At 50.2% G+C, this 23746-nt stretch overlaps 1 protein-coding gene across 3 annotated transcripts; it reads left to right on the plus strand.

Annotated features, from left to right (window-relative positions):
• The first annotated feature begins 84 nt into the window (after positions 1 to 84).
• On the plus strand, positions 85 to 23499 carry deaf1 (DEAF1 transcription factor). Of its 3 annotated transcripts, none has more exons than XM_062460931.1 (14): positions 85 to 490; positions 939 to 1036; positions 2437 to 2566; positions 2663 to 2812; positions 3201 to 3340; positions 3549 to 3614; positions 3921 to 3965; positions 4061 to 4099; positions 4312 to 4435; positions 8334 to 8462; positions 21322 to 21629; positions 21811 to 21903; positions 22427 to 22516; positions 22823 to 23499. In XM_062460931.1, exons 1-14 carry the CDS (start codon positions 283 to 285, stop codon positions 22925 to 22927), a joined length of 1725 nt encoding a protein of 574 aa, XP_062316915.1. In that variant the 5' UTR covers positions 85 to 282; the 3' UTR covers positions 22928 to 23499. The 3 variants fall into 3 exon arrangements, with proteins under 3 accessions (XP_062316915.1, XP_062316916.1, XP_062316917.1); XM_062460933.1 differs by lacking the exon at positions 85 to 490 and adding an exon at positions 535 to 659; XM_062460932.1 differs by lacking the exon at positions 4061 to 4099 and having other exon boundaries at positions 86 to 490.
• The last annotated feature ends 247 nt before the right edge of the window (positions 23500 to 23746 follow it).

A 23746-nucleotide genomic window follows, 5' to 3' on the forward strand; every position in this document is an offset into this window, starting at 1 on the left:
GGTAGCCTCCATTGCTGGTTTCGTATTGCGTCGTGTTTTTTCGGTCATTTCCGCCGCATCTCCTTCCTGTGAGTTGATAGAAGCAAAAGCGAACGTTGGACGCCATTTCTTGTCGGTTTCTTATCTTTTGTTTGAAATAACAATTTTGGTTCACTCCTCAGATTTGCATATTGAATTATCAAATTATTTGATCCTGTGCACTGTACGCTACAATAGGGAGGGCGCCATCCAGTCCGATTGGCCCTCGGTCAGATTCGGCTCACATCGTTCGTTCTAGGAAAAATGGACGAGACGGACTCGGCAACGAAAGGACTGGCACTGGATGAAGGGTCCATAAGCGCCGCTGTTGAAACTGTGGAGGAGGGGGTGGATTCGGATACAGAATCGGAGGCCGAAGTCACAACGATGACGGTAATAGGAGAACCGGGGAACATCGACATTGGAGCCGAGTCCTTACCGAACCCTGACGATGCTGAAGCAACGTTTGCGGGCAAGTTTTTGTAGCTAGCTTAATGTAAACGCTGCACAATATTGCTGTACTACTACCAGCTATAAACCGTTGACATCAGGGCCAGTTTAGCTAGATTGGTAACAGCTAGATAATCTGGCTAACTTGCTAACGTTAGCTATATTATCCATTTATTTAGCAATAGCAGCCGGTAAAGGACATTTACTAAGAAGTTTCAGCTCTCTAGCTATTTAACTATAACTAAACGTTTACGCTAGATGTAATATCGCTAGACTGCAAAACGTTTCAATAACATGTAGCCTACAATTACAGCAACAGCTACATTTTATTTAATCACATGCCAATTCATTAAAAAGCTTTTCAAGTGTATGCTAATATGTAGTTTTGATTCATGTAGTCAGACTCAAAGTAAAATACATTGTTGTCATAAAATAAAACCACATAATTCTTCAATCTGTCTCATCTTCAGAAGTGACCACAGTCACTGTGGCAGGTGTTCAGGCTACCGAGGACAATGTCTTCACCGCTACCATGGCAACCTCAGCTTCTATACCAGAACACGTTCTTGTAAGTTTACCAACCTTGAAGTTTTATTTAAAAAGTCTGCAGTATCTAATTCTAGTCCTACTGTCCTACTCTCAAAATCCACTTCACCATATCATCCAGTGATCAAATTCTAACCAATACAGTGTTCATGTTTAACGTAAGCAAACCATGAGCAGAAATGCCTAGCTGGCTCTGCCAGCACGATAACCCTCCTCCCCATGCTAGACTGACAGGACCATCCTGCCAGCATGATAACCCTCCTCCCCATGCTAGACTGACAGGACCATCCTGCCAGCATGTTAACCCTCCTCCCCATGCTAGACTGACAGGACCATCCTGCCAGCATGTTAACCCTCCTCCCCATGCTAGACTGACAGGACCATCCTGCCAGCATGTTAACCCTCCTCCCCATGCTAGACTGGCAGGACCATCCTGCCAGCATGTTAACCCTCCTCCCCATGCTAGACTGGCAGGACCACCCTGCCAGCATGTTAACCCTCCTCCCCATGCTAGACTGGCAGGACCACCCTGCCAGCATGATAACCCTCCTCCCCATGCTAGACTGGCAGGACCATCCTGCCAGCATGATAACCCTCCTCCCCATGCTAGACTGGCAGGACCATCCTGCCAGCATGTTAACCCTCCTCCCCATGCTAGACTGGCAGGACCACCCTGCCAGCATGTTAACCCTCCTCCCCATGCTAGACTGGCAGGACCACCCTGCCAGCATGATACCCTCCTCCCCATGCTAGACTGGCAGGACCATCCTGCCAGCATGTTAACCCTCCTCCCCATGCTAGACTGGCAGGACCACCCTGCCAGCATGATACCCTCCTCCCCATGCTAGACTGGCAGGACCATCCTGCCAGCATGTTAACCCTCCTCCCCATGCTAGACTGGCAGGACCACCCTGCCAGCATGATAACCCTCCTCCCCATGCTAGACTGGCAGGACCATCCTGCCAGCATGATAACCCTCCTCCCCATGCTAGACTGGCAGGACCATCCTGCCAGCATGTTAACCCTCCTCCCCATGCTAGACTGGCAGGACCACCCTGCCAGCATGTTAACCCTCCTCCCCATGCTAGACTGGCAGGACCACCCTGCCAGCATGATACCCTCCTCCCCATGCTAGACTGGCAGGACCATCCTGCCAGCATGTTAACCCTCCTCCCCATGCTAGACTGGCAGGACCACCCTGCCAGCATGATACCCTCCTCCCCATGCTAGACTGGCAGGACCATCCTGCCAGCATGTTAACCCTCCTCCCCATGCTAGACTGGCAGGACCACCCTGCCAGCATGATAACCCTCCTCCCCATGCTAGACTGGCAGGACCATCCTGCCAGCATGTTAACCCTCCTCCCCATGCTAGACTGGCAGGACCATCCTGCCAGCATGATAACCCTCCTCTCCATGCTAGACTGGCAGGACCACCCTGCAGATCAGTGACAGCATGCACCCCCAGAAAGCCACCCTGATAGTGGTGCACACGGACGGAAGCATTGTGGAAGCAACAGGACTGAAAGGCTCTGCCGCGGTCATGACCTCTGGTGAGTCTCACCCCAGAACATCTCTCTTCATCTTCCTTTCCGACGAACACAGAGCGAACGTTTAGTTATCTGTGTTTCACTCTGGGTTCCTGGCAGGCCCCCGGACTCCCTCCACGCCGATGACCCCCGGTCAGGACAAAGATGGCTGCTCCAAATACAACTGGGACCCGTCTGTGTACAACAACGAGCTGCCTGTTCGCTGCAGGAACAGCAGTGGGATCCTGTGCAAGAACAGGCTGGGCTCAGGTACGAGGGTCCACTAGAGGGAGCCCTTGGACTGTGAATATGGAAGTTGTTTCTGCTCTCGTGGTCAGCGCTGTAGCAGCTAGACTGGTTTATTTGAGTTGTTTTATCTAAGCAACTGTGTGTGCATGTACGTATGCACCTGTCAGGTATTATATTCTGAAATATGGATGAACCAGCGGTGGAGGTTTCACTATACATGGGTAGGGCATGTCCCACCCACATCTGAAAACAAACCTACGTCCCTGGAGTGAACCTGTTTGTCTTGATGTGTCATCCATATTTGAATCTGGCCATCTGATCCTGGAATGCGATTGAGGCTGAGCAGTCATAGAGTAGAGGTCCTCCAGCTCCTGGTCTCGGCTGTACTGACCCTGGTCCTGTGTGGCAGGAGGGAAGGGCCGCTGCATCAAACACAACAACAAGTGGTACACTCCCACGGAGTTTGAGGGTATGGCGGGCCGGGCCAGCAGCAAGGACTGGAAGAGGAGCATCCGCTATGCTGGCCGCCCGCTGCAGTGCCTCATCCAGGTGAGCTGGGATACCAGGCCTGGGGGGGGGGGGGGGGGGGGAGTTAGCCTGTGGTGGGTGAGAGAGTTAGCCTGTGGTGTGTGAGAGAGTTAGCCTGTGGTGTGTGAGAGAGTTAGCCTGTGGTGTGTGAGAGAGTTAGCCTGTGGTGTGTGAGAGAGTTAGCCTGTGGTGTGTGGAAGGGACTGACTCAGACCTGTGTGACTGACAGGAGCGGATCCTGAACCCTCACGCTGCGTCCTGCACATGTGCGGCCTGCTGTGATGACCTGGCCCTGGTGAGTCACGGGAGCCATGACCTCCATAGCAACATGACCTCCATAGCAACATGTCCTGCTAGCCTGCCGATATACACAGCTGTAAACAGCCCACCGGTCTCCACAAGTCTGGAGGACTCTGTAATAAGGGAACCTTACAAAGTTTCCGTGTCATCCCAACCCACCGGACCTGTCATATGTGTGGAAGAGATACGACGACTCTGTGTATAACACAAGTACACGTGCACGTGGAGAGTATGCACAGACACAGTCTGCTGTTATTTAATCCTACAGAAACTCAGACCTGTCTCTTTTCATTGTTTCCAGTGCACAAAAGATGGCGAGTCTTTCGGAGCAGAAAACATAAATATGGTAATAAGAATAGATGATTTACTTTCACTTGTGGAGAAGACGACAAGCAGCGATTGATGTTTCTTATGCTTTTTTATCATTCTGCTGATTCACAGATTGATTTCCAGAACAGGGCCCAGTGTGGCCAGACAATAGTAAGCCTACAATGCTTGGTTTTCAGTTTCAAGAAGATTTTATTAACAAAAAGCATTTTGTTTTGCTTTTCTCAGCAGGTAGCAAATACACATTTAGGGAAGGCTAGTTTCACCAGCTCCAGAAAGTATGAAGCTAAACGTTAAAATATGTCACCTAGCTATGAAAGAAAAGGAGGAATAAAATGTATGTTTTTTATGTCTCTGCTGTCCAGACTGGTCCCGTGAGGTTGTTTGTCCCGTACAAGAGGCGTAAGAAGGACAACGACCAGCCCTCCACCCCTGAGAAGAAGGAGCTCCCCCCAGCCAAGAACATCACGCTGGAGCCGGGAGCCACGTGTGAGTCCCTTAAACCCTCTCCTGTCCTCTCTTCTGCTCTCCTGTCCTACTCTCCTTCCTGCTTCCCTCCAATCGTTCTCCCCTCCCTCCTCCTCTCCCTTCCTCTGCTCTCCTCTCCTGTCCTACTCTCCTCCCTGCTCCTCTCCTCCCTTCCTCTCCTCTTCTCTCTTCCTCTCCTCATCGCCCTCCTCTCCCTTCCCCTCACCGGTTGTCCCAGACCCGGTTGGCTGATCTCTTCACGATGTTCAGTTTGAGAAGGGCGTCTGGTCTTTCAACCTCCTGTACAGCCTGCGGTCGAGTGTCTGCGGTCCCCACAGCAGCGTGGTTGCAGACGTGTGTTTAGAGGCATGGCAGGCGTGTGTTTAGAGGCAGGGCAGAGGACAAAGTGGAGGCGCGTCACCGGCCTTGTCAGACTGACACGGCGGGTAGCGTCTCCCTGCAGTTCAGGCCGATATATGCTTCTGCGTTTTTCGAAAAACGGACACATGGGAACGCCCTCGTCTCCGTGGAACGCCCTCTACGAGCTCTCCGTCAGCCCTCGGAGAGCCCCGGAGAGCTCGACGTGCACCTCCTGAATTTTCTAACTATCCGTCGTAATTTCGGAGAGCGACGGAGAGCTACGGAGACCCCCTTGGCTGTGATTGGTCAGTATTAAGAACCGCTTGCGTCAGGGGCGGGGGCGCCGTGATAAACAGGACGAACAGAATCCTTTGACCGCCATTGCTGTAAGTTTTTACAATTCATATTTCAGCTAAACAGTACATGTAAATCAGCATCTGAATTAAAATGTGACGGGAAATGGGCAGTGTAGTTCCTGAAAATGTGCATATTTTATTGATGAAACGGCTAATTTGTAAATTTGCTCCGACTTCTCGATAACCTAGGTAAATAAACACTCCACGACGACGTACAAAAAACCGTTGCGCCACCTACTCTTCTGGCGGTGAATTGTTTTCAGCACCCACAGCCTACGGAGAACCATAAACGAAGTCTATCCGTCCGTATCCGTGCGCCCGCCCATCCGTAAACGGAGACGCAGAAGCATATTTCGGCCTTTAGCCCTCGGCTCCCTGGCGTAGCGGCGGTTAGCCCTCGGCTCCCTGGCGTAGCGGCGGTTAGCCCTCAGCTCCCTGGCGTAGCGGCGGTTAGCCCTCGGCTCCCTGGCGTAGCGGCGATTAGCCCTCAGCTCCCTGGCGTAGCGGCGGTTAGCCCTCGGCTCCCTGGCGTAGCGGCGGTTAGCCCTCGGCTCCCTGGCGTAGCGGCGGTTAGCCCTCGGCTCCCTGGCGTAGCGGCGGTTAGCCCTCGGCTCCCTGGCGTAGCGGCGGTTAGCCCTCGGCTCCCTGGCGTAGCGGCGGTTAGCCCTCGGCTCCCTGGCGTAGCGGCGGTTAGCTCTCGGCTCCCTGGCGTAACTTACCTCAAACGCTTGTCTGTCATCCAACAGTTTGTAAACACCCTCAACTGTAGGACAGTATGTAATGTGAATGTTTCCGCTGAAGAATGGGGTATGGGGGGAATGTCACTCTTGCCTGTCTTCAAAACTTGAGAGCCCTGCCAGACAGAATCACAAGTCTCAGGGCTTAGCGAGCTGCCGCAGCGTCTCAGATCCTGAGGTCTCTTTAGAATTTACTGCATATTGAAATTTAATCTTTCTGACATCTGTCACGGGACAGTTCTTTTAAAAATACTACTTTGAAAGATGCATTTCTGGAATGGTCCAGATGCCATTTTGAAAGATTAATCTTTGTGGTGGTCCATTCAAGGAAGTACGTCTTGTGATCTGAGGTAAATTGAGCCAAAAACGCTTAACCACATATGATTATTGAAACACAATAGATTTATTAGAGTAGAGATGACATGTTCGTCAGTTGAGGTTTGGTTTGACACTCAACCAGACAGTATTTAATCTGTCAGGTTTATTTTAATTAGGTTTTTTTGGGTCATTTTTCATGCTTTAAACAGCAAATAGCCCAGGCTGGATTTGACCCCAGGTTGCTGCGGTAAGGCCTCAGCCTACATACTACGACCCAGTCAGCCAGGTGTGAAGGTGTTTGTCTGTCAGCCAGGTGTGAAGGTGTTTGTCTGTCAGCCAGGTGTGAAGGTGATTGTCTGTCAGCCAGGTGTGAAGGTGTTTGTCTGTCAGCCAGGTGTGAAGGTGTTTGTCTGTCAGCCAGGTGTGAAGGTGTTTGTCTGTCAGCCAGGTGTGAAGGTGTTTGTCTGTCAGCCAGGTGTGAAGGTGTTTGTCTGTCAGCCAGGTGTGAAGGTGTTTGTCTGTCAGCCAGGTGTGAAGGTGTTTGTCTGTCAGCCAGGTGTGAAGGTGTTTGTCTGTCAGCCAGGTGTGAAGGTGTTTGTCTGTCAGCCAGGTGTGAAGGTGTTTGTCTGTCAGCCAGGTGTGAAGGTGTTTGTCTGTCAGCCAGGTGTGAAGGTGTTTGTCTGTCAGCCAGGTGTGAAGGTGTTTGTCTGTCAGCCAGGTGTGAAGGTGTTTGTCTGTCAGCCAGGTGTGAAGGTGTTTGTCTGTCAGCCAGGTGTGAAGGTGTTTGTCTGTCAGCCAGGTGTGAAGGTGTTTGTCTGTCAGCCAGGTGTGAAGGTGTTTGTCTGTCAGCCAGGTGTGAAGGTGTTTGTCTGTCAGCCAGGTGTGAAGGTGCGCCTAACTTTTTTATTTAGGTGCACCAGCACAAAATTTAGGTGCACCCACATTTTTACTTGCGTCGCCACAATTTCAAGGTCACCTTTTTATCACGCTCCATATACATTCATATATATTATGTAAATGATCTTAAACAAGAATAAGGTGTAGGTAAATATTTTTTTTTATTTGAAGCACAATCATACTGTATATATATATAAAAAAATATTTTAAGTGCTTCACTGAGCTACCAAACTAAAACATTTTAAGCAAAATAAAACATTTCAAAATAGAAAGTGCTACAGTTTAAAAGTGCTTCCCTGAACTGAGACCTAACATTTCATGGCTCAAAGTCTTATAGCGGGTCCCACCTTGCTGTCCCATGCCCTTCAGATGGCCAACACCTATAATTTGGCCTTCTTGCCCTATGGCCTTGGCTAAATCATCTTGCCACACTCTCCCTAGCATCAAAATCCTAGCTCCATGGGTTAGCTCCATGGCCCAGCTTCGTAAGGAAGCTAAAGAATTGTAAAGAATTGCGCAATTCATTTTTACAAGGGGCCACATGAGAAACCTGAAATGTGTTGGAGGGCCTCATCAATTTGCTCACTATTCATTTTCTCCCATTGTAAAAAGCAGTAAAGTATATATTTTGATTAGCTGCTACTGGTTATCAGAAGAATAAGGATATTCTGTAAATATTTATATAAATATTTTAGATTTTGGTGTAGGTCAAATAGGAAAGATTATAGAAGTAATAAACAGTATAAACAACAACAACAGTGTTTCATTTTATTTGTAACCAGTTAATCTTCACAACAGTATGTTAAAGATGTGGAATTGATCAACTTTATACAAAAAGCAATACGTTTTTTCAGTTGTCTGTCAGCCAGGTGTGAAGGTGTTTGTCTGTCAGCCAGGTGTGAAGGTGTTTGTCTGTCAGCCAGGTGTGAAGGTGTTTGTCTGTCAGCCAGGTGTGAAGGTGTTTGTCTGTCAGCCAGGTGTGAAGGTGTTTGTCTGTCAGCCAGGTGTGAAGGTGTTTGTCTGTCAGCCAGGTGTGAAGGTGATTGTCTGTCAGCCAGGTGTGAAGGTGTTTGTCTGTCAGCCAGGTGTGAAGGTGTTTGTCTGTCAGCCAGGTGTGAAGGTGTTTGTCTGTCAGCCAGGTGTGAAGGTGTTTGTCTGTCAGCCAGGTGTGAAGGTGTTTGTCTGTCAGCCAGGTGTGAAGGTGTTTGTCTGTCAGCCAGGTGTGAAGGTGATTGTCCGTGTGTCCCTCAGTCACCGTGTCCACGTCCGGACAGATCACCACGGCCGGCACCCTGACCTTCGACCGGACGTCCGCAGACGACGCCAGCGCCATCTTGACTGAGGGCTCAGCTTCCAGCGACGTCTTCTCCAGCAGCTCAGGTACCTGCAGCCTCACACACCTCACCCTGCCTCACACCTTACCCTGCTTCACACACCTCACCCTGCCTCACACACCTCACACACCTCACACACCTCACTCTGCCTCACACTCCTCACACACCTCACCCTGCCTCACACACCTCACCCTGCCTCACACCTTACCCTGCCTCACACCTTACCCTGCTTCACACACCTCACCCTGCCTCACACACCTCACACACCTCACCCTGCCTCACACACCTCACCCTGCCTCACACACCTCACTCTGCCTCACACTCCTCACACACCTCACCCTGCCTCACACACCTCACACACCTCACCCTGCCTCACACACCTCACCCTGCCTCACACACCTCACACACCTCACCCTGCCTCACACACCTCACCCTGCCTCACACACCTCACTCTGCCTCACACTCCTCACACACCTCACCCTGCCTCACACACCTCACACACCTCACCCTGCCTCACACACCTCACCCTGCCTCACACACCTCACTCTGCCTCACACACCTCACACACCTCACCCTGCCTCACATACCTCACACACCTTACCCTGCCTCACACACCTCACCCTGCCTCACACACCTCACCCTGCCTCACACACCTCGAACACCTTACCCTGCCTCACACACCTTACCCTGCCTCACACACCTTACCCTGCCTCACACACCTCACCCTGCCTCACACACTTCACCCTGCCTCACACACTTCACCCTGCCTCACACAGCTCACCCTGCCTCACACACTTCACCCTGCCTCACCTCACCCTGCCTCACACACCTCACCCTGCCTTACACACACCTTACCCTGCCTCACACACCTTACCCTGCCTCACACACCTCACCCTGCCTTACACACCTCACCCTGCCTCACACACCTCACCCTGTCTCACACACCTTACCCTGCCTCAGACAGCTCAGCCTGCTTCACACACCTCACCCTGCCTCACACACCTTACAATGCCTCACACACCTCACCCTGCCTCAGACACCTTACCCTGCCTCACACACACCTTACCCTGCCTCACACACACCTTACCCTGCCTCACATACCTTACCCTGCCTCACACACCTCACCCTGCCTCAGACACCTCACCCTGCCTCACACACCTCACCCTGCCTCACACACCTTACCCTGCCTCACACACCTCACCCTGCCTCACACACCTCACCCTGCCTTACACACCTTACCCTGCCTCACACAGCTCACCCTGCCTCACACACCCTATCCTGCCTCACACACCTCACCCTGCCTCACACACCTCACCCTGCCTCACACACCTCACCCTGTCTCACACGCACCTCACCCTGCCTCACACACCTCACCCTGTCTCACACACACCTTACCCTGCCTCACATACCTTACCCTGCCTCACACACCTTGCCCTGTCTCACACACCTGGTACCTGCAGCCTCACACACACCTCACCCTGTCAGGAGGGGGGTCCATGATCCCTGTGTTGTGGATCAGCTGGGGTCAGTAGCGTTGTTCCTGGAGGACCTAACTTCAGACCAGCACGGCCGCCCTCTCATCTTCTCATTGGCCAGGGAACCCTGGCCCCACAGCAGTGCTGATTGGTTGAAGTGTGTGATGATTGTAGCGTTCCTTTCTTCTTCTGTGGTGTTAACAAGGCCCTGTGGGAGACCCTCTCTTGCTGCTCGCTACACAAACAGCCATTACCACTTCCTCCTCTCTACCGCTGATACTCTCCCTTCAGCAAATAAGACCAGGTTTGAGTCATGTTGAGCTGCAGTTTTCCCTTCAGTTTGTGACTAACACTCACACTGAAGGACTTCCTGTCTTTTGTAGTCTCACTCACTCACTCACGTCTGAGTCCTCCCTCTCACTCCAGCTGGTGGGGGAGGGAGGAGGTACTTGCATGGGGAAAGCAGAGGCCTTGGTAACACTAGACTACCGTTACTTAGGCAACACAGAAATGAGGTCCATTTATGTGTGTCTTACTTCTCATACATGGCTCTCGTCAGTCCTTCTCTCATAAAATACAAATGAAGAAGTCGTGAAACAGTTTTCAGCCTTCTGTCCTCTGTGGAATACTTCCATATCAATGCTATAAAGACAAGGAGGGAGGGAGCAGATGGAGGGAGTAGGAGATATAGAGAGAGGGATAACCCTAACCCCACTCCCTCTCCCTGACCCTCCTACAAATTAACACAACTAACCCTCCAGCAGAGATGGAAGCCTACACACTCTTGGATCCCCCCCCTCATTAGAGGCAGAGGAGAGAAACTGGTGTTAGAGGCAGGGGAGAGATACGGGTCATGTAGGCAGGAGAGATACTGGTCATGGAGGCAGGAGAGATACGGGTCATGGAGGCAGGAGAGATACGGGTCATGGAGGCAGGAGAGATACGTGTCATGGAGGCAGGAGAGATACTGGTCATGGAGGCAGGAGAGATACTGGTCATGGAGGCAGGAGAGATACTGGTCATGGAGGCAGGAGAGATACTGGTCATGGAGGCAGGAGAGATACTGGTCTAAGGTTGAAAAAGGTGTATTTTTTTGTACCATGTTGTAGATGCAGGAGCTGTACTGAAGGTTTGATGTGAAAGAGCAGCTCTGGCTGTAGAGCTGTTGGTACGCCAGTCTGGGAAACGTCTGCACAAGTGTTACTGAATGAAAGCACTAATTATGTCAAACTCAGATTACCTGCAGGAAGTTTAGGAAACACATGAGGACCTCCTGAGAAGGACGTGTTTACATGCTGCCTGGCCTTGCTGGTGGTGCAGTGATCGGATCTGGAGATGTCCTGACCTTCCTCCCTCTGCTCGTGTGTTCTCAAGGGAACAACGAGGGCTCAGCGTCTCCCTCCTTGCCCAGGCACAGTGCTGATGCCTTTTCTCTCCTAGACCCTCCTCCATCCCCCTCCCTCCCTCCATCCCCCTCCCTCCGTCCATCCCCCTCCCTCCCTCCATCCCCCTCCCTCCCTCCATCCCCCTCCCTCCCTCCCTCCCCCTCCCTCCGTCCATCCCCCTCCCTCCCTCCATCCCCCTCCCTCCCTCCATCCCCCTCCCTCCCTCCATCCCCCTCCCTACCTCCATCCCCCTCCCTCCCTCCATCCCCCTCCCTACCTCCATCCCCCTCCCTACCTCCCTCCCCCTCCCTCCGTCCATCCCCCTCCCTCCCTCCATCCCCCTCCCTCCCTCCATCCCCCTCCCTCCCTCCATCCCCCTCCCTACCTCCATCCCCCTCCCTACCTCCATCCCCCTCCCTCCCTCCATCCCCCTCCCTCCCTCCATCCCCCTCCCTCCCTCCCTCCCCCTCCCTCCGTCCATCCCCCTCCCTCCCTCCATCCCCCTCCCTCCCTCCATCCCCCTCCCTCCCTCCATCCCCCTCCCTACCTCCATCCCCCTCCCTCCGTCCATCCCCCTCCCTACCTCCATCCCCCTCCCTCCGTCCATCCCCCTCCCTCCCTCCATCCCCCTCCCTACCTCCATCCCCCTCCCTCCGTCCATCCCCCTCCCTACCTCCATCCCCCTCCCTACCTCCATCCCCCTCCCTACCTCCCTCCCTCCCTATTGTCTGGCTAGAAAGCGGCGCTCCAGGGAGCCTAGCCTCTAATCCTATCACAGCTGTGCTGTGGAGACCAGGGGCTACACTTCCCCTCTGAAGGGCTAATTCTCTCTCTCTCTCTCTCTCTCTCTCTCTCTCTCTCTCTCTCTCTCTCTCCCTCTTCAGCTACACTCCTTTCACTTTCTCTGTCACTCTCTCTCTCTTCAGCTACACTCCTTTCACTTTCTCTGTCACTCTCTCTCTCTTCAGCTACACTCCTTTCACTTTCTCTGTCTCTCTCCCTCTTCAGCTACACTCCTTTCACTTTCTCTGTCTCTCTCTCTCCCTCTTCAGCTACACTCCTTTCTCTTTCTCTGTCTCTCTCCACTCATTCAATGTGTCTTTTTCCTCCCCCTCTCTCTGCCCTCCCTCTCCTCTCTTTAATCTCTCCTGTCAGTACATCTATCCACCTCTCCAGCTCTTGCCTTGGCCTGTCAATTTTCAGGATTTTCTCTCTCCTCTCTTTCTCCTCTTTCTCTCTCCTCTCTCTCTCCTCTCTCTCTCTCTCTCCTCTCTCTCTCCTCCCTCTCTCTCTCCTCTTTCTCTCTCCCTCCTCTCTCTCTCCTCTCTTTTTCTCTGACCTCTGTCCTCTCTCTTTCTTCTCTCTCTCTGTCTGTGTCTGTAATCCCTCACTCCTAATGACTGGTCCTCCCTTCTCCATCCTCTCTCCTGGATGCAGTTCAATTGCCTGTTAGTTTCTGAATGATTTGTGTGAGTAATGTCTCCTCTTACTGACTGTCATCTCAAACGTATTAATCATGTGTGTTTGTGTTTGCGTGACAGTGTGTGTGTGACAGTGTTTGTGTGTGACAGTGTGTGTGACAGTGTGTGTGTGTGTGTGTGACAGTGTGTGTGTGTGTGTGTGTGTGTGACAGTGTGTGTGTGTGACAGTGTGTGTGTGACAGTGTGTGACAGTGTGTGTGACAGTGTGTGTGTGTGTGTGTGTGTGTGTGTGTGTGTGACAGAGGTCGGAGTGGGCTCTGTGTGACTGGAGGTCGGAGTGGGCTCTGTGTGACTGGAGGTCGGAGTGGGCTCTGTGTGTATGGAGGTAGGAGTGGGCTCTGTGTGTCTGGAGGTAGGAGTGGGCTCTGTGTGTCTGGAGGTAGGAGTGGGCTCTGTGTGTCTGGAGGTAGGAGTGGGCTCTGTGTGTCTGGAGGTAGGAGTGGGCTCTGTGTGTCTGGAGGTAGGAGTGGGCTCTGTGTGTCTGGAGGTAGGAGTGGGCTCTGTGTGTATGGAGGTAGGAGTGGGCTCTGTGTGTCTGGAGGTAGGAGTGGGCTCTGTGTGTCTGGAGGTAGGAGTGGGCTCTGTGTGTATGGAGGTAGGAGTGGGCTCTGTGTGTATGGAGGTAGGAGTGGGCTCTGTGTGTCTGGAGGTAGGAGTGGGCTCTGTGTGACTGGAGGTCGGAGTGGGCTCTGTGTGACTGGAGGTCGGAGTGGGCTCTGTGTGTCTGGAGGTCGGAGTGGGCTCTGTGTGTCTGGAGGTCGGAGTGGGCTCTGTGTGTCTGGAGGTCGGAGTGGGCTCTGTGTGTATGGAGGTAGGAGTGGGCTCTGTGTGTATGGAGGTAGGAGTGGGCTCTGTGTGTATGGAGGTCGGAGTGGGCTCTGTGTGACTGGAGGTCGGAGTGGGCTCTGTGTGTATGGAGGTAGGAGTGGGCTCTGTGTGTATGGAGGTAGGAGTGGGCTCTGTGTGTCTGGAGGTAGGAGTGGGCTCTGTGTGACTGGAGGTCGGAGTGGGCTCTGTGTGTATGGAGGTAGGAGTGGGCTCTGTGTGTCTGGAGGTAGGAGTGGGCTCTGTGTGTATGGAGGTAGGAGTGGGCTCTGTGTGTATGGAGGTAGGAGTGGGCTCTGTGTGTATGGAGGTAGGAGTGGGCTCTGTGTGTCTGGAGGTCGGAGTGGGCTCTGTGTGTCTGGAGGTAGGAGTGGGCTCTGTGTGACTGGAGGTAGGAGTGGGCTCTGTGTGTATGGAGGTATGAGTGGGCTCTGTGTGTCTGGAGGTAGGAGTGGGCTCTGTGTGTCTGGAGGTAGGAGTGGGCTCTGTGTGTATGGAGGTAGGAGTGGGCTCTGTGTGTCTGGAGGTAGGAGTGGGCTCTGTGTGTCTGGAGGTAGGAGTGGGCTCTGTGTGTCTGGAGGTAGGAGTGGGCTCTGTGTGTATGGAGGTAGGAGTGGGCTCTGTGTGTCTGGAGGTAGGAGTGGGCTCTGTGTGACTGGAGGTCGGAGTGGGCTCTGTGTGACTGGAGGTCGGAGTGGGCTCTGTGTGTATGGAGGTAGGAGTGGGCTCTGTGTGTCTGGAGGTAGGAGTGGGCTCTGTGTGTCTGGAGGTAGGAGTGGGCTCTGTGTGTCTGGAGGTAGGAGTGGGCTCTGTGTGTCTGGAGGTAGGAGTGGGCTCTGTGTGTATGGAGGTAGGAGTGGGCTCTGTGTGTCTGGAGGTAGGAGTGGGCTCTGTGTGTCTGGAGGTAGGAGTGGGCTCTGTGTGTATGGAGGTAGGAGTGGGCTCTGTGTGTATGGAGGTAGGAGTGGGCTCTGTGTGACTGGAGGTAGGAGTGGGCTCTGTGTGTATGGAGGTATGAGTGGGCTCTGTGTGTCTGGAGGTAGGAGTGGGCTCTGTGTGTCTGGAGGTAGGAGTGGGCTCTGTGTGTATGGAGGTAGGAGTGGGCTCTGTGTGTCTGGAGGTAGGAGTGGGCTCTGTGTGTCTGGAGGTAGGAGTGGGCTCTGTGTGTCTGGAGGTAGGAGTGGGCTCTGTGTGTATGGAGGTAGGAGTGGGCTCTGTGTGTCTGGAGGTAGGAGTGGGCTCTGTGTGACTGGAGGTCGGAGTGGGCTCTGTGTGACTGGAGGTCGGAGTGGGCTCTGTGTGTATGGAGGTAGGAGTGGGCTCTGTGTGTCTGGAGGTAGGAGTGGGCTCTGTGTGTCTGGAGGTAGGAGTGGGCTCTGTGTGTCTGGAGGTAGGAGTGGGCTCTGTGTGTCTGGAGGTAGGAGTGGGCTCTGTGTGTATGGAGGTAGGAGTGGGCTCTGTGTGTCTGGAGGTAGGAGTGGGCTCTGTGTGTCTGGAGGTAGGAGTGGGCTCTGTGTGTATGGAGGTAGGAGTGGGCTCTGTGTGTATGGAGGTAGGAGTGGGCTCTGTGTGTCTGGAGGTAGGAGTGGGCTCTGTGTGACTGGAGGTCGGAGTGGGCTCTGTGTGACTGGAGGTCGGAGTGGGCTCTGTGTGTATGGAGGTAGGAGTGGGCTCTGTGTGTCTGGAGGTAGGAGTGGGCTCTGTGTGTCTGGAGGTAGGAGTGGGCTCTGTGTGTATGGAGGTAGGAGTGGGCTCTGTGTGTCTGGAGGTAGGAGTGGGCTCTGTGTGTATGGAGGTAGGAGTGGGCTCTGTGTGTATGGAGGTAGGAGTGGGCTCTGTGTGACTGGAGGTCGGAGTGGGCTCTGTGTGTATGGAGGTAGGAGTGGGCTCTGTGGCTTCTGTTGTTCCCGGCTGGCCTGCCTGTCTCTCCGATACAGGAAGATTCATCACTGGAGACCCTCAGGTCTACATTGCTGTTTCAGTGTGCTGGACCATCCACACATACCCCACCTCCTTTGTGTGTGTGTGTGTTTTTCACTGGGTGTGTTCGCTGGGTGTATTTGGGGTATGTGTGTGTGTGTGTGGTTTATATGTGCTCATGGTATGTGTGTGTTTGCGGTCTGTATGTGGTTACTGTGTGCGTACGTAAGGGTGTGTGTGTGTTTGTGTAGCGTGTGTGTATAGAGTGTGAGTGTGTGTGTATATATAGTGTGTGTGTATAGTTATTATAACCTTTATTTAACCACGAGAAAAAACCCATTGAGATTAAGAATCTCTTTTTCAAGGGAAACCTGGCCAAGACAGGCAGCAGCATACATACAAATATAGTTACAAAAATACAAAAGGAGACAAAATATAGGAGTTAGCCCTTGTGTTATCTTCGGGTCATTCTGACCCATCAGTCATTGTGACCCACCGTCGTATTGCGACAACTTTACCGCATACCAAAACAAAGTGAATCATTTTCTTTTAACCGTTGGGCTGTCTCAGACCCCCCACATTGCGATGGTTAAAAGAAAATTATTTTTATTTGTTTTTGTATTGGGTAAAATTGGGTAAACACAACGATGGTTCGTTATGAACCTTTGGGTCATGTGACCCGAAGGCAGCACAAGGGTTAGTGTCGTAGCCAGGTACATTAAAAACATTTACATTTTAAGGAATCTGTCTCTAGCTCTTTCATTTTTAATTTAAAAGCATTAAGCAAGATTAATTCCTTTTAGTTTCAAGACATTTTGCAACATATTCCATGCCGAGGCTGCGGAGTACAGAAAAGCCCTCTTTCCAATTTCCGTACGGGCATAAGGTACAGATAGCATGACGCAATCCTGAGAACGCAGAGAGTATTTCCCGGCACTCTTCTGCTTTATAAGGACACACAAATAGTATGGGAGCAGACCAAGAATGGCCTTATATATGAAGGCGTACCAATGACCGAGCCTACGGGTGGTCAGAGCAGGACATCCTACCCGAGAGTATAACTCACAGTGGTGAGTCAGAGCTTTGCAGTTTGTATGAACCTTAAGGAAGCATGGTATGCTGTGTCAACCTTAGGAAGACACTGAGCAGAAGAGTGCATATACAACAGATCTCCATAGTCCAGTACAGATAAAAATGTGGCGGCAACAAGTTGCTTTTTTACATTAAAAGAAAAACACAACTTATTTTGAAAATAAAAACCCAGCTTTAGCCTCAGCTTTTTCACCAGATACAGAATAGTGTGTGTGTGTGTGTGTGTGTGTGTGTGTCAGCTGCACATGTACTCAGGGTATGTGGTCTGTCTAGCCTCATTTCCACTCACATTCCTCCGATGTTCTCTGTTCCTGTATCTGGAACCCTATAAATACACCTCCATATGCAGGTGGAGAGCCGGCTTTCGGGCCAGGCAAGGTCACAGGCAGGAACTAAATCTGGAAGCTTGACACCATTCCATTATTTTTTAATTGTTGTAAAGATGGCCAATAGACAGTCCTAATGATTAACGACTGGTAATTGTAAATCATTGATCTGTACATCACAGTGTAAATGCTTCCATGCAGTCTGGTATCATGTTGGTATTTTCTGTGTGTTGTTCCCTGCATGTGTTTGGCTCCACATAGATGAAGGTCATCAGGCACGTATGGTTCAGTGGTACATTACATCTACATGGCAAACTATAAATGAGGTAAACAGTGTTACTGCTGTTCTTAATAGTTTGGCTCAAGCAATTTTTCCACTTGTCCAGGTGTACAGTCAGGTCCAGGTGTACAAGTTTTGGCAATGACAAATGTTCTGTTTTGCAAAGCTGATTCAGTATTTGGGGAAAATGTTTTCACATGTTTCTATAGAATACTGGAATACAATAAGGCACATTTCCTTTTCTTTTTTAAGCTTTTTTGGGCCGAAAATGTTCAATATATGGAAATAGTCCCCTCTTTTACAGCAGTCAATCTGCTCTTAAAATCCAATCAGAATGATAGTGATTTCACCTGGCTAGAACTAGTTCACACTTTCCCCTGTGCTGGTGATATGACTTACTGAAATTATGTTAGCAGTCATTTTATGCCAAGGCCCAGCAAGCTTTGCAAACACAAAATGTATTTCGCTCCCAATACTTTTGGCCACGGCTGTAGAATAACAGGTTATTTAGTGCCTGTGTGATCTGCAGTATACGTGAAGAAACAAGATTCATAATTTAATAATGACCTCAGTATGGAATGATTTTAGAATATCTTAAATGTTGTTAGGGAACGTTTTTCCTCTTCGACCTGTTTGGCAGAGATAACTAGGTCAGAGCACTTTGTTCTATTATAGATGCTACGGGTTACAACTGGCATGGTCCTTTCAGAAGTCACTGAAAACTTTCCACTAATCCTAAAAACTGAAGAAACTGCTCTCACCTTTCCAAAGCACTCCTGCACCCACTTTAAGAACATGTTGGAGGATATTTGTGTTAGCCAGTGCATGAAGTGGGAAGGTGCCGGTACTCTCTTGCATTGGCAAATCACTACGACATTTGAGATTTCTACAGTGAAAAACATAACTTGGAGATATTAGTCGTACAACAACAATTTATTGTTATTTATTGTTGATGTCGGTGTCATTGACTAAGGTAATGTTTAGGCTGGTAGCTGCAGACTCTTCATTTACGCTAGCTGTTCCGCTCACATCAACGTTAAAGGTGACATGACAGGAAAACTTCACTTTAGGAGGTTATTTAACATTAATATGAGTTCCCCTAGCCTGCCTTTGGTCCCCCAGTGGCTAGAATTTTCGATATGTGTAAACCAAGCCAAGGGTGATCTTCTCCGCCTTTGAGAAAATGAAAGCTCAATTGCTCAGTTTGAAAATCTCCTCTTTGTGACGTCACAATGAGGAAGGTTACCTCCCCTGTCTCTGCTTTGCCCGCCCAGAGAATCTGGCTGCCCATAAGAAACTGAGCTACAACCGTGCAAGTGTTTTTATCCTCGAGAGACATCATGGCTTGCAAACGAACGAAGCATTACATTTGCTCAGTTTGGATGTACAAAGGAAAACAAAAATCTTTTTACAGTTCCTTCATCCGAGCCTCTGAAGACCCAGTGTCTTCATTTTATTTTCTCTCGAAATGCGCCTACACAACTTCTGTTGTAGGCGCATTTGTTTTGTATGTCTGCGCCAAACACGTCAGCCACGACTGTTTCTTCAATTTGAGCTAATACAAAACTGGCCTTGCTGAAATTAAATTCTGGATCAGTACCAACTTTCCTTCGTCCAGCTACTAACCTCAGACAAGTAAGTTAACTAACGCTATATTATTTTGTAGCTTTACTGTATATGGTTACCTAGCTTGCTACCCTTAGAATGTGGCTGTAACATTAGCTCTGTAGCTAACAGCTGAGTTACTGTCGCTAATGTAAAGGTAGATAGCATCAAGTATGTGTGTGAATACACACACTGTAACGCGAGTGTTGTACACTTCTTTGTTATTTGGATAACCGTTCTGCTGTTAGTGTTATGGCGCACGCGATATCTGCCTTTCCCCTCATTGAAATGACTGAGTGTGCACCTCTGCAAACCAGGGTTATCAGATGAGAATGGGCAAATTCGAGGCATCTTACAGCAAAGGAGCTACAGCCATTGCGATACATCCATTGTAAACATTAGCGCATGGTGCCGCCCCTCCGCTCCTCATTAGCATTTAAAGCTACAGACACCAAAACAGCGCGTTCTGAGGAAAGCTCCTTGTGGGACTGCTAGTAGTGGCTGTAATTCTGCACCAAGGCTGAATTTCGGGAAAGAGACTTCTGATACAGTATTAGGGGACCACTAAGGCCTATATAAAAGCATCCGAAAACAGCATGTCATGTCACCTTTAATGTTAGTTTAAAGCTCCTGATTCGTACCCGATGTTTCTGGTTGGACTTGGACCTCTGTTGACGTGTCTGGCTCTGGCACACGCGTTCTTTTAGTACCTTTCTGAAGACAGGCTTACTTAATGACTTACAAACTCCGAAACTGTACACACTTTTTTAGTTTCTAGGTTTTCAGCAATGAAAAATCTGTTACGCACTTACGCAGGCATCGAACTAGCGTCCGTGGAGAAGCGAACCTCTGGGCCGACCATCGACATGTAACTAGGTATATATGTTTATGGGGCCGACTGCTTGTCTTTACGTGATTCGTCAAGATCTGAGGTAAGTCACGTAGTGCTAGTGCGCTCTGGGTAGTGTAGTTTATGTAACGTTAGGGTCATTACCAATCTCTCTGACACGGATGCTTTCTCTGTCAGTGGTAGAGTACCGGGCCGGCTACATGCGAGAAGTAGCGGTACGCAAGAAAAAGTGCAGGTACGCTTAAAGGGGTCATTGATTGCAGAACCGAATTTACCTTGTCACAGTTTAATAACGACAGTTCAGTGGGTAAAATGGACATACAGTCAACCTCAAAGTCCATTGACACCTCTTTCCTATGCAAATCTCACAATTAAAAAATTTAGCTGTAAAACGGTAGGTTTTGAAAAAGCTCCACCTTTTTTGGCTCTGGTCTGTACCTTGGTCACGCCCCAAAATTTGCTGCTCGCAAATTCTGTGTACTTCCACAGAATTACAAAGAAGAACATTTTCTATTTCTAGCATATTGAAAATGGATTACCGTGGTAAATGCAGTGTTCCAGGCTGTACAGGGAATGCTGACACTTTTCAGAGTCTTCCTAAGGAACCAAACACTCGACGGGCTGTGATGTTTGTCTATGAGAAGATCCCTGTGCAGTTCGATCCTCAATTACACATTTGCTCGAAAAAACCTGGGACACATTTGCTTTGAAAACCTGGGACGATGTAAAGCATGATTTGCTATGAAGCTGTTGCTGAAAAGAGGTGCTGTTCCGACCTTATGTTCATAACAGCCGCAAGCTGTAGTATGATGTTGTTGCTAACAGTTATTAGCAATGCTAACGTATCCTGCCTGTATCTAGCATCGGTAGAATGTGTGATGATTTAGTTTATTGGCTAACATTATTTCATGTTCCTGACTGTGTTTCATTCAAATAAATAACCTGTGTTGTCATGCAAATCTACAATTCAAGATGCGTGTTTGTCCAGATCTATTTTTCAACAAGATAGAGCTAACTGAAGCTGAGTTGAATCATGATAGTTTGTTTGCTAAGCTGTAGCTAGTGCTAACGTTACCCACCTAAGTCGATCCTGTTTGCTTCAACAACAAGTGGAAACAACTAACGTTATCATTTCAAATGATATCTAGTCAATCTGTTGAAAACAGTGTTGTGTAGACACAATAGATTTATTTGTACGTTTTTATTTGATGTTTCAGTGAGTGCTTTTGGCCGTGTTGAGTCTTTGCTCCGCAGCTTCACTCGTTGTAAACCAACCAATCAGCGCGCAGCTCATCTATATATTCACGAACATACCATAAAAGGAGAAAACCTAGTGTTTTTTCCCAGGACAAATTCACAGGAAGCGTCAGCGGGCATAGAAAAGCACCCGTGCCATTTTCAGCCCAACCAATGTTACATACCCTATTCGGAGACCCTAAGGAACAGTGTGAAATACCCGCAAAAAACAGTCAATCACCCCTTTAAGAGTAAAATGTAGAAGTGGCGGTACTGCGTACTGGTGACAAGCGGCCCACTTCGAGCACTGGTGTTGGGAGAAAAATCACTCCTACCCTCTATTCCCACAATGTCTGTGACTGTTCTCCCTCCCTCACCTATTTTTCTCTTCTTCGTCCTGTCCCCTCCCTCCTCTCGTTCTCCCCCTCAGTGCTGACTGCTCTCCCAGCCCTGGCTATAGCCCCCCAGCCCGTGCAGACCAAGGTGGCCCCCCCATCCCCAGGCCTGGGAAACGGGCTGGAGGTGGGGGCCGGGGGGGCTGCGGGGCCCCTGGGCGACCCCCAGAGGACCTGGTTCTGCCTGGAGGAGACGGCCAACACGCTGCTGTCCAGCGTTCAGCAACTCAAAACCCTGATCCAGCAGGCCAGGCAGCAGGCTGGCCAGCCCGGCCCGGCCCCCGGCCCCACCCTGGGCCCTGGGCCCCCGGGTCAGGACAAAGCTCTCAGCACCAGGAAGGAGGTGAGCGCAGCTGTTTGGGAGGAGAGGGGGACTGGAGAGGTAGAAACTGTACAAGTAAATGTGTATGTGTATATGTAAATGTGTGTACTGTTTGGGGCATGACCTAGCCTGACCTAGTGTAGCTAGCTAGGTAGTTGTGTATAGTGGTTGTTGTGAGTCCTGAGTGTGGTGTGGTCTGCAGCACACTGCAGCTCAGCCCTTCCAGATCTCCTTCACACACCCAGACGACCCCGACGGCAAGAGAGAGCCGGAGATCACAGAGATCATCATCAACGTACGTGGAGACGCACTCACACATGCACACTCACACCTACACACTCACACATGCACACTCACAACTGCACACTCACACATGCACACATACACACTCACAGAGACACTAACACACGTAGACACACAGTATGGAGAAGGAGGGGGGGGATGGGGGGGGATGGAGGAACATACATCTACACATCACGCTGTCGGCTGTCCAGGGGAGATCACACGTGTTGACACGGCAACACCACAGCCTGTTGATTGGTTGTTTCGATTGTAGTTTTTTGACTGAGGATAATGAGTTCTGATGAGTAGGGCATGACTAATATTTTAGATTTTTTTCATGGCTCTGGGAGGTGTGTGTGTGTGTACGAGCAAAGTCATTAGTCACACTCTTGGCTGAGGCAGTGCAATTAACAGTGGTGTAAGTTAAAGGGACAGTTCACCCCAAAAGAAAAAAACTGTTTGAGATAAGATGACACTTCTGAAATGTTGGACATGTGTGGTTTGTGGATGCTGATTCTCTGGTTCCTCCCCTGAAGCAAGTGTGTGTGAACTGTGGGAGAGAGGCCATGAGCGAGTGTACAGGATGCCACAAGGTCAACTACTGCTCCACCTTCTGCCAGAGGAAGGTAAGACTACCCCAGGCTGGGTGGGGACACGTGGGGAAACCTGGGGACACCCAGGGACACGTGGGGACACCTGGGACACTTGGGTAAACCTGGTACACCTGGGAACGTAAGATGTTATCAGGCCTCTTACATTTAAATGGGAGATGTAAAAAATATATGAAAAATAAAGTATCAAGGAATACACTTTGGTCTTTTCTGTCAGACCTTCTCAAGATGGTGATCAATGTGTCAGTCTGGTCACTCCTGGTCTCTGTTCTGGTCTCCTCTCTCTCCTGGTCTCTCTCCTGGTCTCTGTCCTGGCTGCAGGACTGGAAGGACCACCAGCACAGCTGCTGCCAGACGGGCGGAGTCGGTTTGCAGGAGGAGGTGGCTGCCATGGCAACCATCGACATGGAGAAAGTGAAGGTGTAGCCGAGGTGTCGATGACTCTGACAGCGTCTAGACGGCATCCCCACCTCCCACCAGCACCGAGGGGCTAACTAACCCAGACCAGGGCTAGGACCTGGACTACACACCAGACTAACTAAGCCAGGCCAGGGCTAGGACCTGGACTACACACCAGACTGGTCTTCCTGAGCAGACAGAATCCACGATGACGGAATATATATATTTTTTTCTTTCTGACCAATCCTAATTTGATGGTATGCTATAGAAATGGTATGCTAAAGAAATTCTGAAAATAGTTTTGGAGATCTGTTATTGGTTTTCTAGAGTCATCTGCGGACAGAATTATTTTCTAAAGCAGTGTTTGCTAAACACAAGACTGTACATTGTTTTCCTTCAGCTGTGTGTGTGGGAACACATGTTCCCTAACATTTCTTCCACTGTGACATATTTAATTCAACAATATATTTTGTATTTATTTATTTATGAGTACATGATGTTGACTAAGCATTTAAATGGTTCAGCCTATCATATGTGCTGTAATAAATATGTAAAAAGTGAACGTACCTGCCTCAAGAGTTCATTAAAACCTCCAGTTTGAGTCCACAGTGTGCCTCATGACAGACTGAATTAGGAAAGTCCCTTCTGCAGGCCCTGTCGAGCCTCCCACATGCCCCTTCAGAAGACCCTGTCGAACCTCTCACATGCCCCTTCAGAAGACCCTGTCGAACCTCCCTCATGCCCAGGTAGACAACGCCTCTCTTCCTTCAGGAGCGGAGCTTTCAGAGACGTCCAGGTAAGCAAGGTTTATTGTGTGTGTGCATGAGAGGCCGTCATGACCTCCCC

Source organism: Osmerus eperlanus, chromosome 5, assembly GCF_963692335.1.
Source record: "Osmerus eperlanus chromosome 5, fOsmEpe2.1, whole genome shotgun sequence".
NCBI lineage: Eukaryota > Metazoa > Chordata > Actinopteri > Osmeriformes > Osmeridae > Osmerus > Osmerus eperlanus.

What these genes read in the sequence shown, in the direction of transcription:
- deaf1 (XM_062460931.1), top strand. Translation starts at nt 283, where the DNA reads ATGGACGAGACGGACTCGGCAACGAAAGGACTGGCACTGGATGAAGGG. An exon ending in TGCTGAAGCAACGTTTGCGG is followed by an intron (nt 491 to 938) that starts GCAAGTTTTTGT and finishes TCTCATCTTCAG; the next exon opens with AAGTGACCACAGTCACTGTG. An exon ending in CAAGAACAGGCTGGGCTCAG is followed by an intron (nt 2,813 to 3,200) that starts GTACGAGGGTCC and finishes CCTGTGTGGCAG; the next exon opens with GAGGGAAGGGCCGCTGCATC.